We start from the raw sequence: 18,043 nt of genomic DNA, 5'->3' as shown, positions 1-18,043 counted from the left end.
TTACCTACAACAAACCATTTTGATCTCCATATTATAGCTGAAGAAACTGAGGCTCTAAGATACTAAATCACTTTCCCAAGGTCAAACAAGTAGCAAGTGAAGGAATTGGAGATGATACTTTCACTGTGATATTAGTTTAAGTAACACAGATTAGGAAGATAAATTTGATTCTCAAAGGGCAGATTCAAAGTAAGTTTAAGTCTGGGTACCTATTATAAGCCATTTCAGCATAAATGTTTATGGGCTTCTGTCTCACAAAGTACAAATGATTTGGGGGGATCACTCATGCCATCATTTCCCTACATTACTTTGAGAAATGACTGTCAAGACGTGACTAGTATAAAAGTTCAGCCACATAACTGATTTAAAAACTTCCCCACCTTCTTGGAAGCAAATCTTCTTTGGAGACAATATTCTCCCTAAAATGCCTAGTTACTTGATAACCATTAAGTGTCACGAATTCACTTCACCTTCTCAAGAACATCATGACTAAACGATCTGGTCTGAAAATTCATGCAATGTGATTAGTCATGTTATAAAACCATTCCTATAAATAGTCATTTCTGATGATACATACAGTTCCTTAACATATCATTAATTATCAAACTAAACAGAAAGGCAGAGAAGCAAAGGAAAAGCACAAAATCACTGAAGAAACCTCTTGTTCCACCAAGAAAAGCCTTACAGAAATGGAACTAAAGAAGAAACTAGGAAAATTGAAGCCTCAAAGTACAGCAGGGTTCTTATTTGCACTGACAATCATTGATGCCAACTCTGGAAGTAGAAACTGAATTACAAATGTTTCATCCTAAATGTTTGAGTCCCCAAAGAGAAACAGATAGGGAGAGGTGAGATCAGTACAGTCACTGTAAAGGAAATAGGAAGGGGTCAAACTTCTAATGGTGATCATTCGTACTTTATGCCAAACTAAAATACAGAGCTACTGAAAATGGTGCATTAGATTTCAATTCATATTAAACATCTTAGGCAATGTAACACACTGATTATCATTCACATTAAGTGCTTTTCTCTTCCTTTTTACTTTAACTTGTCAAGGCCATAATGTCTGAATCTTATTTTAAGGGCTAGAAGTGAGTGAAAGCCGCTCAGTCATGTCCAGCTCTTTGCAACCCCATGGACTACACAGTCCATGGAATTCTCCAGATCAGAATACTGGAGTGGATAGCCTTTCCCTTCTCCAGGGGATCTTCCCAACCCAAGGATCAAACCCAGGTCTCCAGCATTGCAGGCGGATTCTTTACCAGCTGAGCCACAAGGGAAGCCCCCTTGAAGGGAAGGACTAGAAAGCGTTTTCAAATCCCCAAATTAAGACCAAACTTTCCAAATATTACAAGTCTGACACCTCAGAAGACTGTAACTATCCATAAAACAGGTCTTATTTTCAGCAAATGCCTTCAGCAATTACAAAATTGGAAAAGACCAGACATGGGGCCAAAGGGGAGGGTGAGTAGAAGGACTCAAGAGAGGGGAAATCTTGGAGGAGCTGAGAAGGATGCAGGAGTAGGGCAGGGTGGAGGGATGGGGGTGGTACTCAAGAGAGGACAGAAGTGGAGGGTGGAGAAACCCAAAGAGAAGGCTGGGCTAAGTGGAAAGGAGGCAGAGGGATCCAAAAGGGCAGAGCTTGGGGGAGGCACTGGCAGAGTGTGGGGCGGGGACAGCAGTGAAAGAACAGGGTTAGGGGAGAGGAGAGGAGAAAGGAAAGTAAATCACTGGAGAAAACTAACCCAAGAAATGAAAGGGGAATGGTATTCTAATGCAAAATACAGCCTCAAAGGCCTACTCACTTTCAGAAGTATCCTCCCACAAAACCTTAGAGGAAAAAGGTAAAAAGAACCAAAAAAAAAAAATGGAGACTTCTGAAGGATAGTATTCATAACAATCTTACAAAAGCATGAAGTAACAGTAGTTATCTAAAGATTTCAAAAAAATTGATTTTACAAGGAAAAACAGATCTGGCTAACACAACTTAGTTTATTTTTAAATACATTTCACTTTTCTCACAAAAAACAAGTCATAGAGTATATGTCTCCGAAAAATAAGTGTAATTCTTATGTTTGTAACTTTTTATTGTGGCAAAATATACATACTGTAAAATTTACCCTTTTAACCATTTTTAAGTGTACAATTCAGTGGCATTAAGTATTAATACAGTCACAACATTGCTCAACCATCACCACTACCTATTTACAGAACTTTTTTATCACCGCAAACAGAAACTTTGCACCAAATGAACAATAACTCCCCATTGCCCACTCCCCCGGCCCCTGGTAACCTCTATTTTACTTTCTGTCTCTATGAAATTGCCTATTTCAGAGACCTCTCTTACTGGAATCATACAATATTTGTATGATTTACACGAACATTTGTATACCTGAAACAACCTAAATGTCTAACAACAACAGTGGCATAGTTATATAAGGACTACCTTACAGTAATAAAAATAACTAAGTTTTGTTTTTAAGCTAATTTAGATTTTATTACTTCTAAGTGATTTTCTGTTTTAAGCTTTATTCCTGGATTATGCAATAAATTCACTGGGAGAAGCCTATGAAGATTGTACATATTAAATGGCAAGGTAGCATTTTTGAATATTTCTGTGTTATGGAAATAACTGTTTGAAAAATAAAAAAAAACACTTCACATTTTAATATTTATGTGAGTTATATATATGTTACATATTTTAAATTTTTTATATAATTAATTTTTATTGGTATATAGTTGATTAACAATGTGCTAGTTTCTGTTGTATAGCAAAGTGAATCAATAATACATGATAATCACGATGGTGTGATCACTCATCTAGAGCCAGACATGTGAAGTCAAATGGGCCTTAGAAAGCATCACTATGAACAAAGCAAGTGGAGGTGATGGAATTCCAGTTGAGCTGTTTCAAATCCTGAAAGATGATGCTGTGAAAGTGCTGCACTCAATATGCCAGCAAATTTGGAAAACTCAGCAGTGGCCACAGGACTGGAAAAGGTCAGTTTTCATTCCAATCCCAAAGAAAGGCAATGCCAAAGAATGGTCCGACTACTGCACAATTGCACTCATCTCACATGCAAGTAAAGTAATGCTCAAAATTCTCCAAGCCAGGCTTCAACAATATGTGAACCATGAACTTCCTGATATTCAAGCTGGTTTTACAAAAGGCAGAGGAACCAGAGATCAAATTGCCAACATCTGCTGGATCATGGAAAAAGCAGGAGAGTTCCAGAAAAACATCCATTTCTGCTTTATTGACTGTGCCAAAGCCTTTGACTGTGTGGATCACAATAAACTGTGGAAAATTCTGAGAGAGATGGGAATACCAGACCACCTGACCTGCCTCTTGAGAAATCTGTATGCAGGTCAGGAAACAACAGTTAGAACTGGAAATGGAACAACAGACTGGTTCCAAATAGGAAAAGGAGTATGTCAAGGCTGTATATTGTCACCCTGCTTATTTAACTTATATGCAGAGTACATCATGAGAAACGCTGAGATGGAAGAAGCGCAAGCTGGAATCAACATTGCCGGGAGAAATATCAATAACCTCAGATGTGCAGATGACACCACCTTTATGGCAGAAAGTGAAGAGGAGCCAAAAAGCCTCTTGATGCAAGTGAAAGAGGAGAGCGAAAAAGTTGCGTTAAAGCTCAACATTCAGAAAACGAAGATCATGGCATCCGGTCCCATCACTTCATGGGAAATAGATGGGGAAACAGTGGAAACAGTGTCAGACTTCATTTTGGGGGCTCCAAAATCAGTGCAGATGGTGATTGCAGCCATGAAATTAAAACACGCTTACTCCTTGGAAGAAAAGTTATGACCAACCTAGATAGCATATTCAAAAGCAGAGACATTACTTTGTCGACTAAGGTCCATCTAGTCAAGGCTATGGTTTTTCCTGTGGTCATGTATGGATGTGAGAGTTGGACTGTGAAGAAGGCTGAGCGCTGAAGAATTGATGCTTTTGAATTGTGGTGTTGGAGAAGACTCTTGAGAGTCCTTGGACTGCAAGGAGATCCAACCAGTGCATCCTGTAGGAGATCAGCCCTGGGATTTCTTTGGAAGGAATGATGCTAAAGCTGAAACTCCAGTACTTAGGCCACCTCATGAGGAGAGTTGACTCATTGGAAAAGACTCTGATGCTGGGAGGGATTGGGGGCAGGAGGAGAAGGGGATGACCGAGGATGAGATGGCTGGGTGGCATCACTGACTCGACGGACGTGAGTCTGAGTGAACTCCGGGAGTTGGTGATGGACAGGGAGGCTTGGTGTGCTGTGATTCCTGGGGTCGCAAAGAGTCGGACATGACTGAGCGACTGAACTGAACTGATAGTGTATATATATCTACTCTCCTTCAGAGTCCTTTCCCATATAGGTCCTTGCGAGCTAAGTCACTTCAGTTCAGTTCAGTTCAATCCCTTCCAGCATCAGAGTCTTTTCCAATGAGTCAACTCTTCGCATGAGGTGGCCAAAGTACTGGAGCTTCAGCTTTAGCATCATTCCTTCCAGAGAAATCCCAGGGCTGATCTCCTTCAGAATGGACTGGTTGGATCTCCTTGCAGTCCAAGGGACTCTCAAGAGTCTTCTCCAACACCACAGTTCAAAAGCATCAATTCTTCGGTGCTCTGCCTTCTTCCCAGTCCAACTCTCACATCCATACATGACCACAGGAAAAACCATAGCCTTAACTGGACGGACCTTAGTTGGCAAAGTAATGTCTCTGCTTTTGAATATACTATCTAAGTTGGTCATAACTTTTCTTCCAAGGAGTAAAGTCTTTTAATTTCATGGCTGCAGTCACCATCTGCAGTGATTTTGGAGCACCAAAAAATAAAGTCTGACACTGTTTCCACTGTTTCCCCATCTATTTCCCATGAAGTGATGGGACCGGATGCCATGATCTTCATTTTCTGAATGTTGAGCTTTAAGCCAACTTTTTCACTCTCCTCTTTCACTTTCATCAAGAGGCTTTTTAGTTCCTCTTCACTTTCTGCCATAAGGGTAGTGTCATCTGCATATCTGAGGTTATTGATATTTCTCCCAGCAATGTTGATTCCAGCTTGTGTTTCTTCCAGTCCAGCATTTCTCATGATGTACTCTGCATATAAGTTAAATAAGCAGGGTGACAATATACAGCCTTGACGTACTCCTTTTCCTATTTGGAACCAGTCTGTTGTTCCATGTCCATTTCTAACTGTTGCTTCCTGACCTGCATACAGATTTCTCGCTTCAGTGGTGTCCAACTCTTTGTGATGCTATAGACTGTAGCCTGCCAGGCTCCTCTGTCCATGGGATTTCCCAGGCAAGAATACTGCCGTGGGTTGCCATGCCCTCCTCCAGGTAATCTTCCCAACCCAGGGATCAAACCTGCGAGTTATTTACCACTAGCACTACCTGGGAACCCTATACAGGTCATTAGTGAAAGTGAAAGTGAAGTCGCTCAGTTCTGTCCTACTCTTTGCGACCTCTTGGACTGTAGCCTACCAGGCTCCTCTATCCATGGGATTCTCCAGGCAAGAATACTGGAGTGGGTTGCCATTTCCCTCTCCAGGGAATCTTCCTGACCCAGTGATCAAAGCCAGGTTTCCCGCATTGCAGGCAGACGCTTTAACCTCTGAGCCACCAGGGAAGCATACAGGTCATTGCTGCTGCTGCTGCTGCTAAGTCGTTTCAGTCGTGTCCGACTCTGTGCGACCCCATAGACAGCAGCCCACTAGGCTCCCCCGACCCTGGGATTCTCCAGGCAAGAACACTGGAGTGGGTTGCCATTTCCTTCTCCAATGCATGAAAGTGAAAAGTGAAAGTGAAGTCGCTTGCTCAGTCATGTCCGACTCTTAGCGACGCCATGGACTGCAGGCCATGAGCCTCCTCCATCCACGGGACTTTCCAGGCAAGAGTACTGGAGTGGGGTGCCATTGCCTTCTCTGATACAGGTCATTACAGAGCACCAAACAGATTTCCCTGTGCTGTATATAGAACAGGTTCTTGTTATCTTTTATATATAGTAGTGTGTGTATAAGTCAATCCCAATCTACCAATCTATCCTCCCCCCAGATAACTAACTTTATCTACATTTATCAGTATAAATCTGATAAATATCAGATAAATCTCAAAAACAATGTTGACCTTAAAAAATTTGCAGAAGAGTAAATACAGTAGACTGTTTTTGTAAATGTTAAAGGACATACAAAACAATATATTACAAATCAATTATGGTCATCTATGTTTGAGAGCACTTAAAAACAAGGAAAAATATTTAATAACTTCAGAAGAACAAATATCTCTGGGATGGGAAGGAAATGTGGCTGGGAAGGGGTACAAAGAGGTAGTGTTTTAGCTTTATGTTTAATGTTTGGTTCTTTAAAAAATAAAACAGTGCCTAATGAAAATATAGCAAAAGGTTAACACTTGCTAAATCTTTGGTAGTACATGGATAATAATGTATAACAATCTGTACTTTTTTGTTTGAAATATTTTACAACTTTAGAAAGCGGGGCTAGTTAATGTTTTAGAATGACAGAAAACAAGACAGTTTGTATGCTTTAAAAACAGGGAATGTGTTAATACAGACCAATTATAGATTTTATTCTCCCAGTCAACTTAATTGCTTCCTTTATAAAAATTTAAATTACAAATGAATACACACTCAAACAATCTTTGGAAAAGATATTCAAAAAGAAAGCTAATCACCATGACTGTTATTATGGCACTTGAATCTGCTTTGATTCATATATTTTCTTAAAGTGTATCCTTTTAAAAATGTCCATATTTATTAGTTTTAACATACATTCAACCTAACTCATGCATATAATGAATATCCTGGTTGATAACTGCTACTCCAGCACATAGAAACATAGATGGGCAAATCCATACATTCAACAGGGCAAAAACTCACAGCTCAGGTCCAGATCACTGGCCTTCCTGTTAGGATTCCTCTTGAGTGTATGGAAGGTAAAAGTTATACAAATGGTTTTAAATAGCCAAGACTTTACAGTGTTATCAATAACATGGAATAATCAGAACTAAATCTTCTGCTGTTGGCTTAGTTTAGGCTGAGTAAATTATGGACATCTCACTTTATGGAATATCAAGGTGCCATCAATAATTAAAAACATGAGGACTATAAACAACACAGAAAAAATTCCCAGAACTGTATTAAATAAAAGGAACAAAGCATTGTATAAACAGGAATTAAGATCATGCAAAAAAAATCAATACATTTGGATAAAATAGGAAAGAAACAGAAATATCAGTTCTATCTTGGTAACAGAATTGAGGGAAATCTTTCATCTTTAATTTCTTCTACTTCTGGCTTAATAAATTATTTAATTAGTGTTTTAGAACAGTTTATATATTATAAAAGAATTAGAATTAGCTAAATTATATCGCTTTGTAACACCTATAAGTCACAGGAAAACATTTAGTTGTCTTTTTTATCTTTTGAATCTCTCAAGTTTCCCTACTTTAAGACCAAACTATCAGTCAAAGCCAGAAAAAAAGGCAATGCCAAACAATGTTCAAACTACCGCACAACTGCACTCATCTCACATGCTAGCAAAGTAATGCTCAAAATTCTCCAAGCCAGGCTTTAACATTACATGAACTGTGAACTTCAAATGTTCAAGCTAGACTTAGAAAAGGCCGCTGGATCATTGAAAAAGCAAGAGAGTTCCAGAAAAAACATCTACTTTTGCTTTATTGACTACGCCAAAGCCTTTGACTGTATGGATAACAACAAACTGTGAAAATTCTTAAAGAAATGGGAATACCAGACCACCTGACCTGCCTCCTGAGAAATCTGTATGCAGGTCAAGAAGTAACAGTTAGAACCCGACATGGAACAACAGACTGGTTCCAAATTGGGAAAGGAGTATGTCAGAGCTGTATATTGTCACCCTGCTTATTTAACTTCTATGCAGAGTACATCATGAGAAATGCTGGGCTGGAAGAAGTACAAGCTGGAATCAAGATTGCCGGGAGAAATATCAATAACCTCAGATATGCAGATGACACCACCCTTATGGCAGAAAGTGAAGAACTAAAGAGCCTCTTGATGAAAGTGAAAAGGGAGAGTGAAAAAGTTGGCTTAAAACTCAACGTTCAGAAAACTAAGATCATGGCGTCCGGTCCCATGACTTCATGACAAGTAGATGGGGAAACAATGGAAACAGTGAGAGACGTTGCTTTTGGGGGTTCCAAAATCACTGCAGATGGTGACTGCAGCCATGAAGTTAAAAGACGCTTACTCATTGGAAGGAAAGTTATGACCAGCCTAGACAGCATATTAAAAAGCAGAGACATTACTTTGCCAAGAAAGGTCTGTCTAGTCAAAGCTATGGTTTTTCCAATAGTCATGTATGGAAGTGAGAGTTGGACTACAAAGAAAGCTGAGTGCCAAATAACTGATGCTTTTGAACTGTGGTGTTGGAGACTCTTTAGAGTCCCTTGGACTGCAAGGAGATCAAACCAGCCAATCCTAAAGGAAACCAGTCCTGAATATTCATTGGAAGGACTGATGCTGAAGCTGAAACTCGAATACTTTGGCTACTTGATGGGAAGAACTGACTCATTTGAAAAGACCCTGATGCTGGGAAAGATTGAGGGCAGGAGGAAAAGGGGATGACAGAAGATGAGATAGATGCATGGCATCACCAACTGGATGGACATGAATTTGAATAATTTCCAAGTTCCAGGAGTTGGGGATGGACAGGGAAGGCTGGCATGCTGCAGTCCATGGGGTAGCAAAGAGTCGGACATGACTGAGCAACTGAACTGAACTGATGGATTCAACCTTGCAGGGGCAAAATGAAGAGACAGTTATAGCCTTAAACATAAATAGCATTTGTTTCCCAAGAAGAAAAATATTATTTATTAAATATTTGTGCATCTGGTGCCTTGCCCAGCACTTTATATTTGCTATATGAAACTTTGCGGGGAGCCCACCACAGAGGGAAAGAGCCAGTTCCTGTAGTAAGCCAGGGAAACCTGCATTTGTAACAAACAACGTAAATAATTCCTAAACACACAAAAGTTTGAAAACCAATGATCTAAGAAGAGAGTTTTCAAACTGTGAATGATAATTCATTAGTGGGTAGTGGTCCACATTTAAATATATATATATATATATATACACACACACACACACACAAAATTGGAAGTTTCAGAGAATTTTTCCAGAATTCCACAACACACACCTGTTAACACCGGGCAGAAAGGGGACGTGGGAAGCGCGAGTGAAACCGCAGCAACTGTAAAAGCAGTGCTTAGGGGAAAGTTACAGGCATACCTCAAGAAACAAGAAAAAAGTCAAATAAATAACCTAACTCTACACCTAAAGCAACTAGAAAAGGAAGAAATGAAGAATCCCAGGCTTAGTAGAAGGAAAGAAATTTGAAAAATTAGGGCAAAAATAAATGCAAAAGAAACAAAAGAGACCATAGCAAAAATGAACAAAGCCAAAAGCTGGTTCTTTGAAAGGATAAATAAAATTGAAAAACCATTAGCCAGACTCATCAAGAAACAAAGGGAGAAAAAAATCAATAAAATTAGAAATGAAAATGGAGAGATCACAACAGACAACACAGAAATACAAAGGATATAAGAGACTACTATCAGCAATTATATGCCAACAAAATGGACAACTTGGAAGAAATGGACAAATTCTTAGAAAAGTACAACTTTCCAAAACTGAACCAGGAAGAAATAAAAAATCTTAACAGACCCATCACAAGCATGGAAATTGAAACTGTAATCAGAAATCCTCCAGCAAACAAAAGCCTAGGTCCACATGGCTTCACAGCTGAATTCTACCAAAAACGTAGAGAAAAGCTAACACCTATCCTACTCAAACTCTTCCAGAAAATTGCAGAGGAAGGTAAACTTCCAAACCTATTCTATGAGGCCACCATCACCCTAATACCAAAACCTGACAAAGATGCCACAAAAAAGAGAAAACTACAGGCCAATATCACTGATGAATATAGATGTAAAAATCCTTAACAAAATTCTAGCAATCAGAATCCAACAGCACATTAAAAAGATCATACATCATGACCAAGTGGGCTTTATCCCAGGGATGCAAGGATTCTTCATATCTGCCAACCAATCAATGTAATACCCATATTAACAAATTAAAAAGTAGAAGCCATATGATTATCTCAATTGATGCAGAGAAAGCCTTTGACAAAATTCAACATCCATTTATGATAAAAACTCTCCAGAAAGCAGGAATAGAAGGAACATTCCTCAACATAATAAAAGCTATATATGACAAACCCATAGCAAACATTATCCTCAATGGTGAAAAGTTGAAAGCATTTCTCCTAAAGTCAGGAACAAGACAAGTGTGCCCACTCTCACCACTACTATTAAACATAGATTTGGAAGTATTGGCCACAGCAATCAGAGCAGAAAAAGAAATAAAAGGAATCCAAATTGGAAAAGAAGACATAAAACTCTCACTGTTTGCAGATGACATGATCCTCTACATAGAAAACCGTAAAGATTCCACCAGAAAATTACTAGAGCTAATCAATGAATATAATAAAGGTGCAGGATATAAAATCAATACACAGAAGTCCCTTGCTTTCCTATACATTAATAATGAGAAAATAGAAAGAGAAATTAAGGAAACAATTCCATTCACCATTGCAACGAAAAGAATAAAATACTTAGGAATATATCTACCCAAAGAAACTAAAGACCTATATATATAAAACTACAAAACACTGGTGAAAGAAATCAAAGAGGACACTAATAGATGGAGAAATGTACCATGTTCATGGATCAGAAGAATCAATAGAGTGAAAATTATTATACTACCCAAAGCAATCTGTATATTCAATGCAATCCCTATCAAGCTACCAACGGTATTTTTCACAGAGCTAGAACAAATAACTTCACAGTGTGTATGGAAATACAAAAAACCTTGAATAGCCAAAGCAATCTTGAGAAAGAAGAATGGAACTGGAGGAATCAACCTGCCTGACTTCAGGCTCTACTACAAAGCCACAGTCATCAAGACAGTATGGTATTGGCACAAAGACAGAAATATAGATCAATGGAACAAAAGACAAACCCCAAAGATAAATCCATGCACCTATGGACACCTTCTCTTTGACAAAGGAGGCAAGAATATACAATGGATTAAAGACAATCTCTTTAACAAGTGGTGCTGGGAAAACTGGTCAACCACTTGTAAAAGAATGAAACTAGAACACTTTCTAACACCATACACAAAAATAAACTCAAAATGGATTAAAGATCTAAACATAAGACCAGAAACTATAAAACTCCAGAGGAGAACATAGGCAAAACTCTCTCCAACATAAATCACAGCAAGATCCTCTATGACCCACCTCCCAGAATAGTGGAAATAAAAGCAAAAATAAACAAATGGGATGTAATTAAAATTAAAAGCTTCTGCACAACAAAGGAAACTCTAAGCAAGGTGAAAAGACAGCCTTCAGAATGGGAGAAAATAATAGCAAATGAAGCAACTGACAAACAACTAATCTCAAAAATATACAAGCAACTCCTGAAGCTCAATTCCAGAAAAATAAACGACCAACCAAAAAATGGGCCAAAGGACTAAACAGACATTTCTCCCAAGAAGACATACAGATGGCTAACAAACATGAAAAGATGCTCAACATCACTCATTATCAGAGAAATGCAAATCAAAACCACAATGAGGTACCATTTCATGCCAGTCAGAATGGCTGCTATCCAAAAGTCTACAAGCAATAAATGCTGGAGAGCGTGTGGAGAAAAGGGAACCCTCTTACACTGTTGGTGGGAATGCAAACTAGTACAGCCACTATGGAGAACAGTGTGGAGATTCCTTTAAAAACTGGAAATAGAACTGTCTTATGTCCCAGCAATCCCACTTCTGGGCATACACACCAAGGAAACCAGAACTGAAAGAGACACATGTACCCCAATGTTAATCACAGCACTGTTTATAATAGACAGGACATGGAAGCAACCTAGATGTCCATCAGCAGATGAATGGATAAGAAAGCTGTGATACATATGCACAATGGAGTATTACTCAGCCATTAAAAAGAATACATTTGAATCAGTTCTAATGAGGTGGATGAAACTGGAGCCGATTATACAGAGTGAAGTAAGCCAGAAAGAAAAACACCAATACAGTATAGTAACGCATATATATGGAATTTAGAAAGATGGTAATGATAACCCTATATGCAAGACAGCAAAAGAGACAAAGATATATAGAACAGTCTTTTGGACTCTGTGGGAGAGGGCAAGGGTGGGAAGATTTGGGAGAATGGCACTGAAACATGTATAATATCACATAAGAAATGAATCGCCAGTCCAGGTTTGATGCAGGATACAGGATGCTTGGGGCTGGTGCACTGGGATGACCCAGAGGAATGGTACGGGGAGGGAGTTGGGAGGCGGATTCAGGATTAGAACACGTATACACCTGTGGCGGATTCATATTGATGTATGGCAAAACCAATACAATATTGTAAAGTAATTAGCCTCCAACTAAAATAAATTTAAATTAAAAAAAAAAAGTAACCTCAGCAAAATCTCCTTACCCCCCTGGCCACTGAGCCTACCCTTCAGTCCCCCTGCTCCAGGTCGGAGGGAGAATAAGAAAGATAAAAGCAATCAAGAAAGAAGAGACAGCATAGCTTACATAACTTTAGCTCCACAACTATCTGAGATAATTAATATTTAATATACTTCAACTCCGATCACCTACAGTAATAAAGGGAATTACGGTATAGGCAAAGATGGGCTCGATAAAGTACATAAATGGTCTGGACCTAACAGAAGCAGAAGATATTAAGAAGAGGTGGCAAGAATACACAGAAGAACTGTACAAAAAAGATCTTTACGACCCAGATAGTCATGCTCGTGTGATCACTCATCTAGAGCCTGACATCCGGGAATGTGAAGTCAAGTGGGCCTTAGAAAGCATCACTACGAACAAACCTAGTGGAGGTGATGGAATTCCAGTTGAGCTGTTTCAAATCCTGAAAGATGATGCTGTGAAAGTGCTGCACTCAATATGCCAGCAAATTTGGAAAACTCAGCAGTGGCCACAGGACTGGAAAAGGTCAGTTTTCATTCCAATCCCAAAGAAAGGCAATGCCAAAGAATGCTCCAACTACCGCACAATTGCACTCATCTCACATGCTAGTAAAGTAATTCTCAAAATTCTCCAAGCCAGGCTTCAGCAATATGTGAACCATGAACTTCCAGATGTTCAAGCTGGATTTAGAAAAGGCAGAGGAGCCAGAGATCAAATTGCCAACATTCACTGGATCATGAAAAAAGCAACAGAGTTACAGAAAAACATCTATTGCTGCTTTATTGACTATGCCAAAGCCTTTGTGTGGATCACAATAAACTGTGGAAAATTCTGAGAGAGATGGGAATACCAGACCACCTGACCTGCCTCTTGAGAAATCTGTATGCAGGTCAGGAAACAACAGTTAGAACTGGACATGGAACAACAGACTGGTTCCAAATAGGAAAAGGAGTACGTCAAGGCTGTATATTGTCACCCTGCTTATTTAACTTATATGCAGAGTACATCATGAGAAACGCTGGACTGGAAGAAACACAAGCTGGAATCAAGATTGCTGGGAGAAATATCAATAACCTCAGATATGCAGATGACACCACCCTGATGGCAGAAAGTGAAGAGGAACTAAAAAGCCTCTTGATGAAAGTGAAAGAGGAGAGTGAAAAAGTTGGCTCAAAGCTCAACATTCAGAAAACGAAGATCATGGCATCCGGTCCCATCACTTCATGGGAAATAGATGGGGAAACAGTGGAAACAGTGTCAGACTTTATTTTTGGGGGCTCCAAAATCACTGCAGATGGTGACTGCAGCCATGAAATTAAGATGCTTACTCCTTGGAAGAAAAATTATGACCAACCTAGATAGTATATTCAAAAGCAGAGACATTAGTTTGCCGACTAAGGTCCATCTAGTCAAGGTGAAGTCGCTCAGTCGTGTCTGACTCTTTGCAACCCTTTGAATTGTAGCCTACCAGGCTCCTCCGTCCATGGGATTCTCCAGGCAAGAATACTGGAGTGGGTTGCCATTTCCCTCTCCAAGGTCCGTCTAGTCAAGGCTATGTTTTTCCTTGTGGTCATGTATGGATGTGAGAGTTGAACTGTGAAGAAGGCTGAGTGCTGAAGAACTGATGCTTCTGAACTGTGGTGTTGGAGAAGACTCTTGAGAGTCCCTTGGACTGCAAGGAGATCCAACCAGTCCATTCTGAAGGAGATCAACCCTGGGATTTCTTTGGAGGGAATGATGCTAAAGCTGAAACTCCAGTACTTTGGCCACCTCATGCGAAGAGTTGCCTCATTGGAAAAGACTCTGATGCTGGGAGGGATTGGGGGCAGGAGGAGAAGGGGACGACCGAGGATGAGATGGCTGGATGGTATCACTGACTCGATGGACGTGAGTCTGGGTGAACTCCGCGAGTTGGTGATGGACAGGGAGGCGTGGCGTGCTGAGGTTCACGGAGTCGCAAAGAGTTGGACACGACTGAGCGACTTAACTGAACTGAACTGAACTTGGCCAAAAAGCCAAAAGTTTAGCCAAAACTTAAATGTTCTACGTTCACTTTTTGTTTTCTGTGGTAATAACAAGTAGAATAGACAAATTAGTCAAGCTTTACTATTTACCAGAGAGCAGAAAGAAGGAAAACAATTTAGTTAATTTATAACTGAATTCCAAGCCCTGGAAAACCAACAGTAACCATTCATTAAAGCCGCCCTATCTCTCCTCAGTTCAGTTCATTTCAGTTCAGTTCAGTCGCTCAGTCGTGTCCGACTCTTTGCGACCCCATGAATGGCAGCACGCCAGGCCTCCCTGTTCATCACCATCTCCCGGAGTTCACTCAGACTCACGTCCATCGAGTGTCCGTGATGCCATCCAGCCATCTCATCCTCGGTCTTCCCCTTCTCCTCCTGCCCCCAATCCCTCCCAGCATCAGAGTGTTTTCCAATGAGGCAACTCTTCGCATGAGGTGGCCAAAGTGCTGGTGTTTCAGCTTTAGCATCATTCCTTCCAAAGAAATCCCAGGGCTGATCTCCTTCAGAATGGACTGGTTGGATCTCCTTGCAGTCCAAGGGACTCTCAAGAGTCTTCTCCAACACCACAGTTCAAAAGCATCAGTTCTTCAGCGCTCAGCCTTCTTCACAGTCCAACTCTCACATCCATACATGACCACAGGAAAAACCATAGCCTTGACTAGAGGGACCTTAGTCGGCAAAGTAATGTCTCTGCTTTTGAATATACTATCTAGGTTGGTCATAACTTTTCTTCCAAGGAATAAGCGTCTTTTAATTTCATGGCTGCAGTCACCATCTGCAGTGACTTTGGAGCCAAAAAAAAAAAAAGTCTGACTCTGTTTCCACTGTTTCTCCTCATTTACAACACACAAATACTGTATGAAGCGACCCACTAGCGAACACAGCCGGTCGTTTCCGAACACTGGAAATATTTATTGAGCTAAACAAACCAGGGGACTCTGGAGAAACGAGGGTCACAACGGAACTTCTAGACGAAGGGCAAACACTCCAATAGTCAAGCAATGACAAACCCGCGGAACGCCTGCGTTTCTCCACTCCAAGGCGGGAAACGCGGGGGCACGGAGTCCCGCGACGTTCCAGGGAGTGGGACCAACACGTAGCTTCTGCCCTCTAGTAGCCTCAGGGCAGCAGAAGAGGCGCTCCCCATTGTGGCTCCGGATCCCGAAGGCTTGCACACCACAGGAGGTGGGGGGGGGGGAACGCGATCCCACCCTACACACACATACACACAAACACACACAAACGTTTTAAGTCGGGATGTTACTCACAACACGCGTCTCTAACACTGGGCAGAAAGGGGGCGTGGAGAGCGCGAATGAAGCCGCAGCAAAATCTCTACCCCCGGGCCACCGTGCCCACCCTTCCGTCCCCCTGCTCCAGATCGGCGGGAGAACAAGCAGTCCGACCTAGAATTCACGCCCAGGAAAAAAGTAAGGAGGGAACTGGCTGATGCCCGGAACAAACGAAACCCCGCAAACTTACCCTGGTGGCACTTCGAAGTAAATCGTGAAGCGGCTGAGACTGCAAGAGAGGCGGGGTCGGGGCCTTCTGGGGCCGGAAAAAACCGGTCTCCACAGTGGGCGCGTCCCCTCTGGAGCTACGCTCACAGAGACAGACGCTTAAAGGGGTAGACCTAGTTAATTAGAAAGGGCGGTTACGGACCCCAACTGGCATGGGCTCCGATTGGTTGATTCCCACGAGGGGTCAAAGAAGACTCCTCTATGATTGGCCAGCAAAGTCAAGCGGGAACCCGGAGGTGGGGGTTGGGGGAGTTGGGAAACAAAGTTGTTACCCAGGCAACAGAGCGACGCAGAGCTCTCCGCGGTTTCTTTTCGGAGCCAAGAGAGCCACCCCAAAAGTGACACAGGTGAGGAAACCTGACCCTTAGGAGGGGAAAAGACGGGGTCCTCAGATACCTTAGCTATCCGAGAAACTAGGGAGGCCTCTAAATACTAACGGCGCTGAGATACCCCGCAAACGCCACAAGTTGCAGATAAAACAGTCTTGTTCTAAATCCCCCCAGCCTTTGGTGCTAGAAGCAGGATTCAGCTTTAACAAAACTCAGTCTATTAGAATGTGAGTGATATGAGCCAGTTTTACTAGACAAGGGATGGATGCTTCTTGAATGTCAGAAGGCCAAAATGAGCCTGTGACGCCTTACCCACGTCTTTAGACACTCACACGCACTTAATGGTTGTATCGCTAATCTGAGAGTGAAAACTTTTTCCTTGTAGGTAGATCTGGGTGCTCCAAGTTGGAGCAGCCAGTGTACTTTTTGTTTTACACGTATAGGCATGATTTATCTTGGACCAGCATGCTTGGTTGCGATATATTTTTAGGGGATATTTTGCTGTTCAGACTGTCCCTTGCTACGTGGACAATGCCCTGTGTGAGGGAATGTGAATGCTGTGGCCTGAGAGCTCTAAGGAATGTTGGTCAGATCAGTTGAGTGAGAAGCGGTCAGACGGCACTTGGGGGTCTGGAGCGTGGTGTGTAAAAGACTACTTGTACCTACCAAACCTGCTACTCACCAAGGGCTGATTGAGATAGCATTATATTGTTGTTGAACTGTTCGCATCAAAAGGTAACAGACTGTGACAAAAAAAATCTGGGTGAGGGTCGAGAATAGAGTTTGAGCCGAGAGTTAGGGGTCATTCCTCCTAAGAGCTTTGATTCAGAACAGAGACTATTTCCTGAAGAAATGAATAAAACAGACCTGTTGGCTTGGGGAGAAAATTTAAAAGTACTAAAGGACAATGAGCCATATCAACTTTTCAGATAAAGGTGAAGTATGGGAATGGGACAGAAACAACAACAAAAATTATTGGCAAGTGTATTAAGTTTGGCTAAAATAAAAAATAGTGGATATAGGAAATAGTAAATCAAGCAGCTCATTTTTTGACCTTTATGTTTATGAACTATCCCAGGTACTTTCAAAAATCATCTTCCATTAAATATTTTAAAATTGTAATTAAAACTCTGTTAAGTCCCCATAGTTACTTCCGACTTAGTACACTTGATGGCAGTGAAAGTTAGAGACCTAAAATAAGAAAATTATTCTTGGTATTTTAAAAACAAAGTCAAAATGAATTAGTTTTAATAGTCAGGGAGGGACTTCCCTGGTGGTTCAGTGGTTAAGATTCCATGCTCTCACTGAAGGGGTCACCAGTTCCATCACTGGTCGGGAAGTTCCTAAAGCATGCACAGGCATAGTGCAGCCAAAAAAGAAGGAAAACAGAAATAGGGAGGGAAGCATTGAAGTGTATAGTTGTCAAAAATTTAGCAATATATCTTTTAAATGAAATTCCTAGTTAAACTGGGCTTAAATTTATTCCTGGACTGTTTAAGTGGCAATGCCAGAAAAATCACTATGCTCTCACTACTGTAAGCAAAAGGAAGAATACATTCCAAAGTACAAAGGCAGGAGATTATAGGGTATGTTT

At 40.9% G+C, this 18,043-nt stretch overlaps 2 protein-coding genes across 2 annotated transcripts in view; one reads left to right on the top strand and one right to left on the bottom strand.

The window, feature by feature from the left end:
* Positions 1 to 16,201, bottom strand: part of NUP62CL (nucleoporin 62 C-terminal like) — a 107,483-nt gene extending 91,282 nt beyond the window's left edge. Inside the window, exon 1 of the mRNA XM_005700211.3 lies at positions 16,083 to 16,201. The gene's annotated coding sequence lies outside the window, so the exon portion shown is untranslated. The remainder of the gene's footprint in view (positions 1 to 16,082) is intronic.
* A 71-nt stretch (positions 16,202 to 16,272) lies between these two features.
* The window catches only part of PIH1D3 (PIH1 domain containing 3), a 47,057-nt gene continuing 45,286 nt past the window's right edge, over positions 16,273 to 18,043 (top strand). Inside the window, exon 1 of the mRNA XM_005700229.3 lies at positions 16,273 to 16,467. Coding sequence (XP_005700286.1) covers positions 16,273 to 16,467 — 195 coding nt within the window. The remainder of the gene's footprint in view (positions 16,468 to 18,043) is intronic.

Source organism: Capra hircus (genome assembly GCF_001704415.2).
Source record: "Capra hircus breed San Clemente chromosome X unlocalized genomic scaffold, ASM170441v1, whole genome shotgun sequence".
In the NCBI taxonomy this organism is placed as follows: Eukaryota; Metazoa; Chordata; class Mammalia; order Artiodactyla; family Bovidae; genus Capra; species Capra hircus.
Note: the sequence above shows the minus strand (reverse complement) of the source record. Positions and strands in the feature narration are given on the sequence as shown.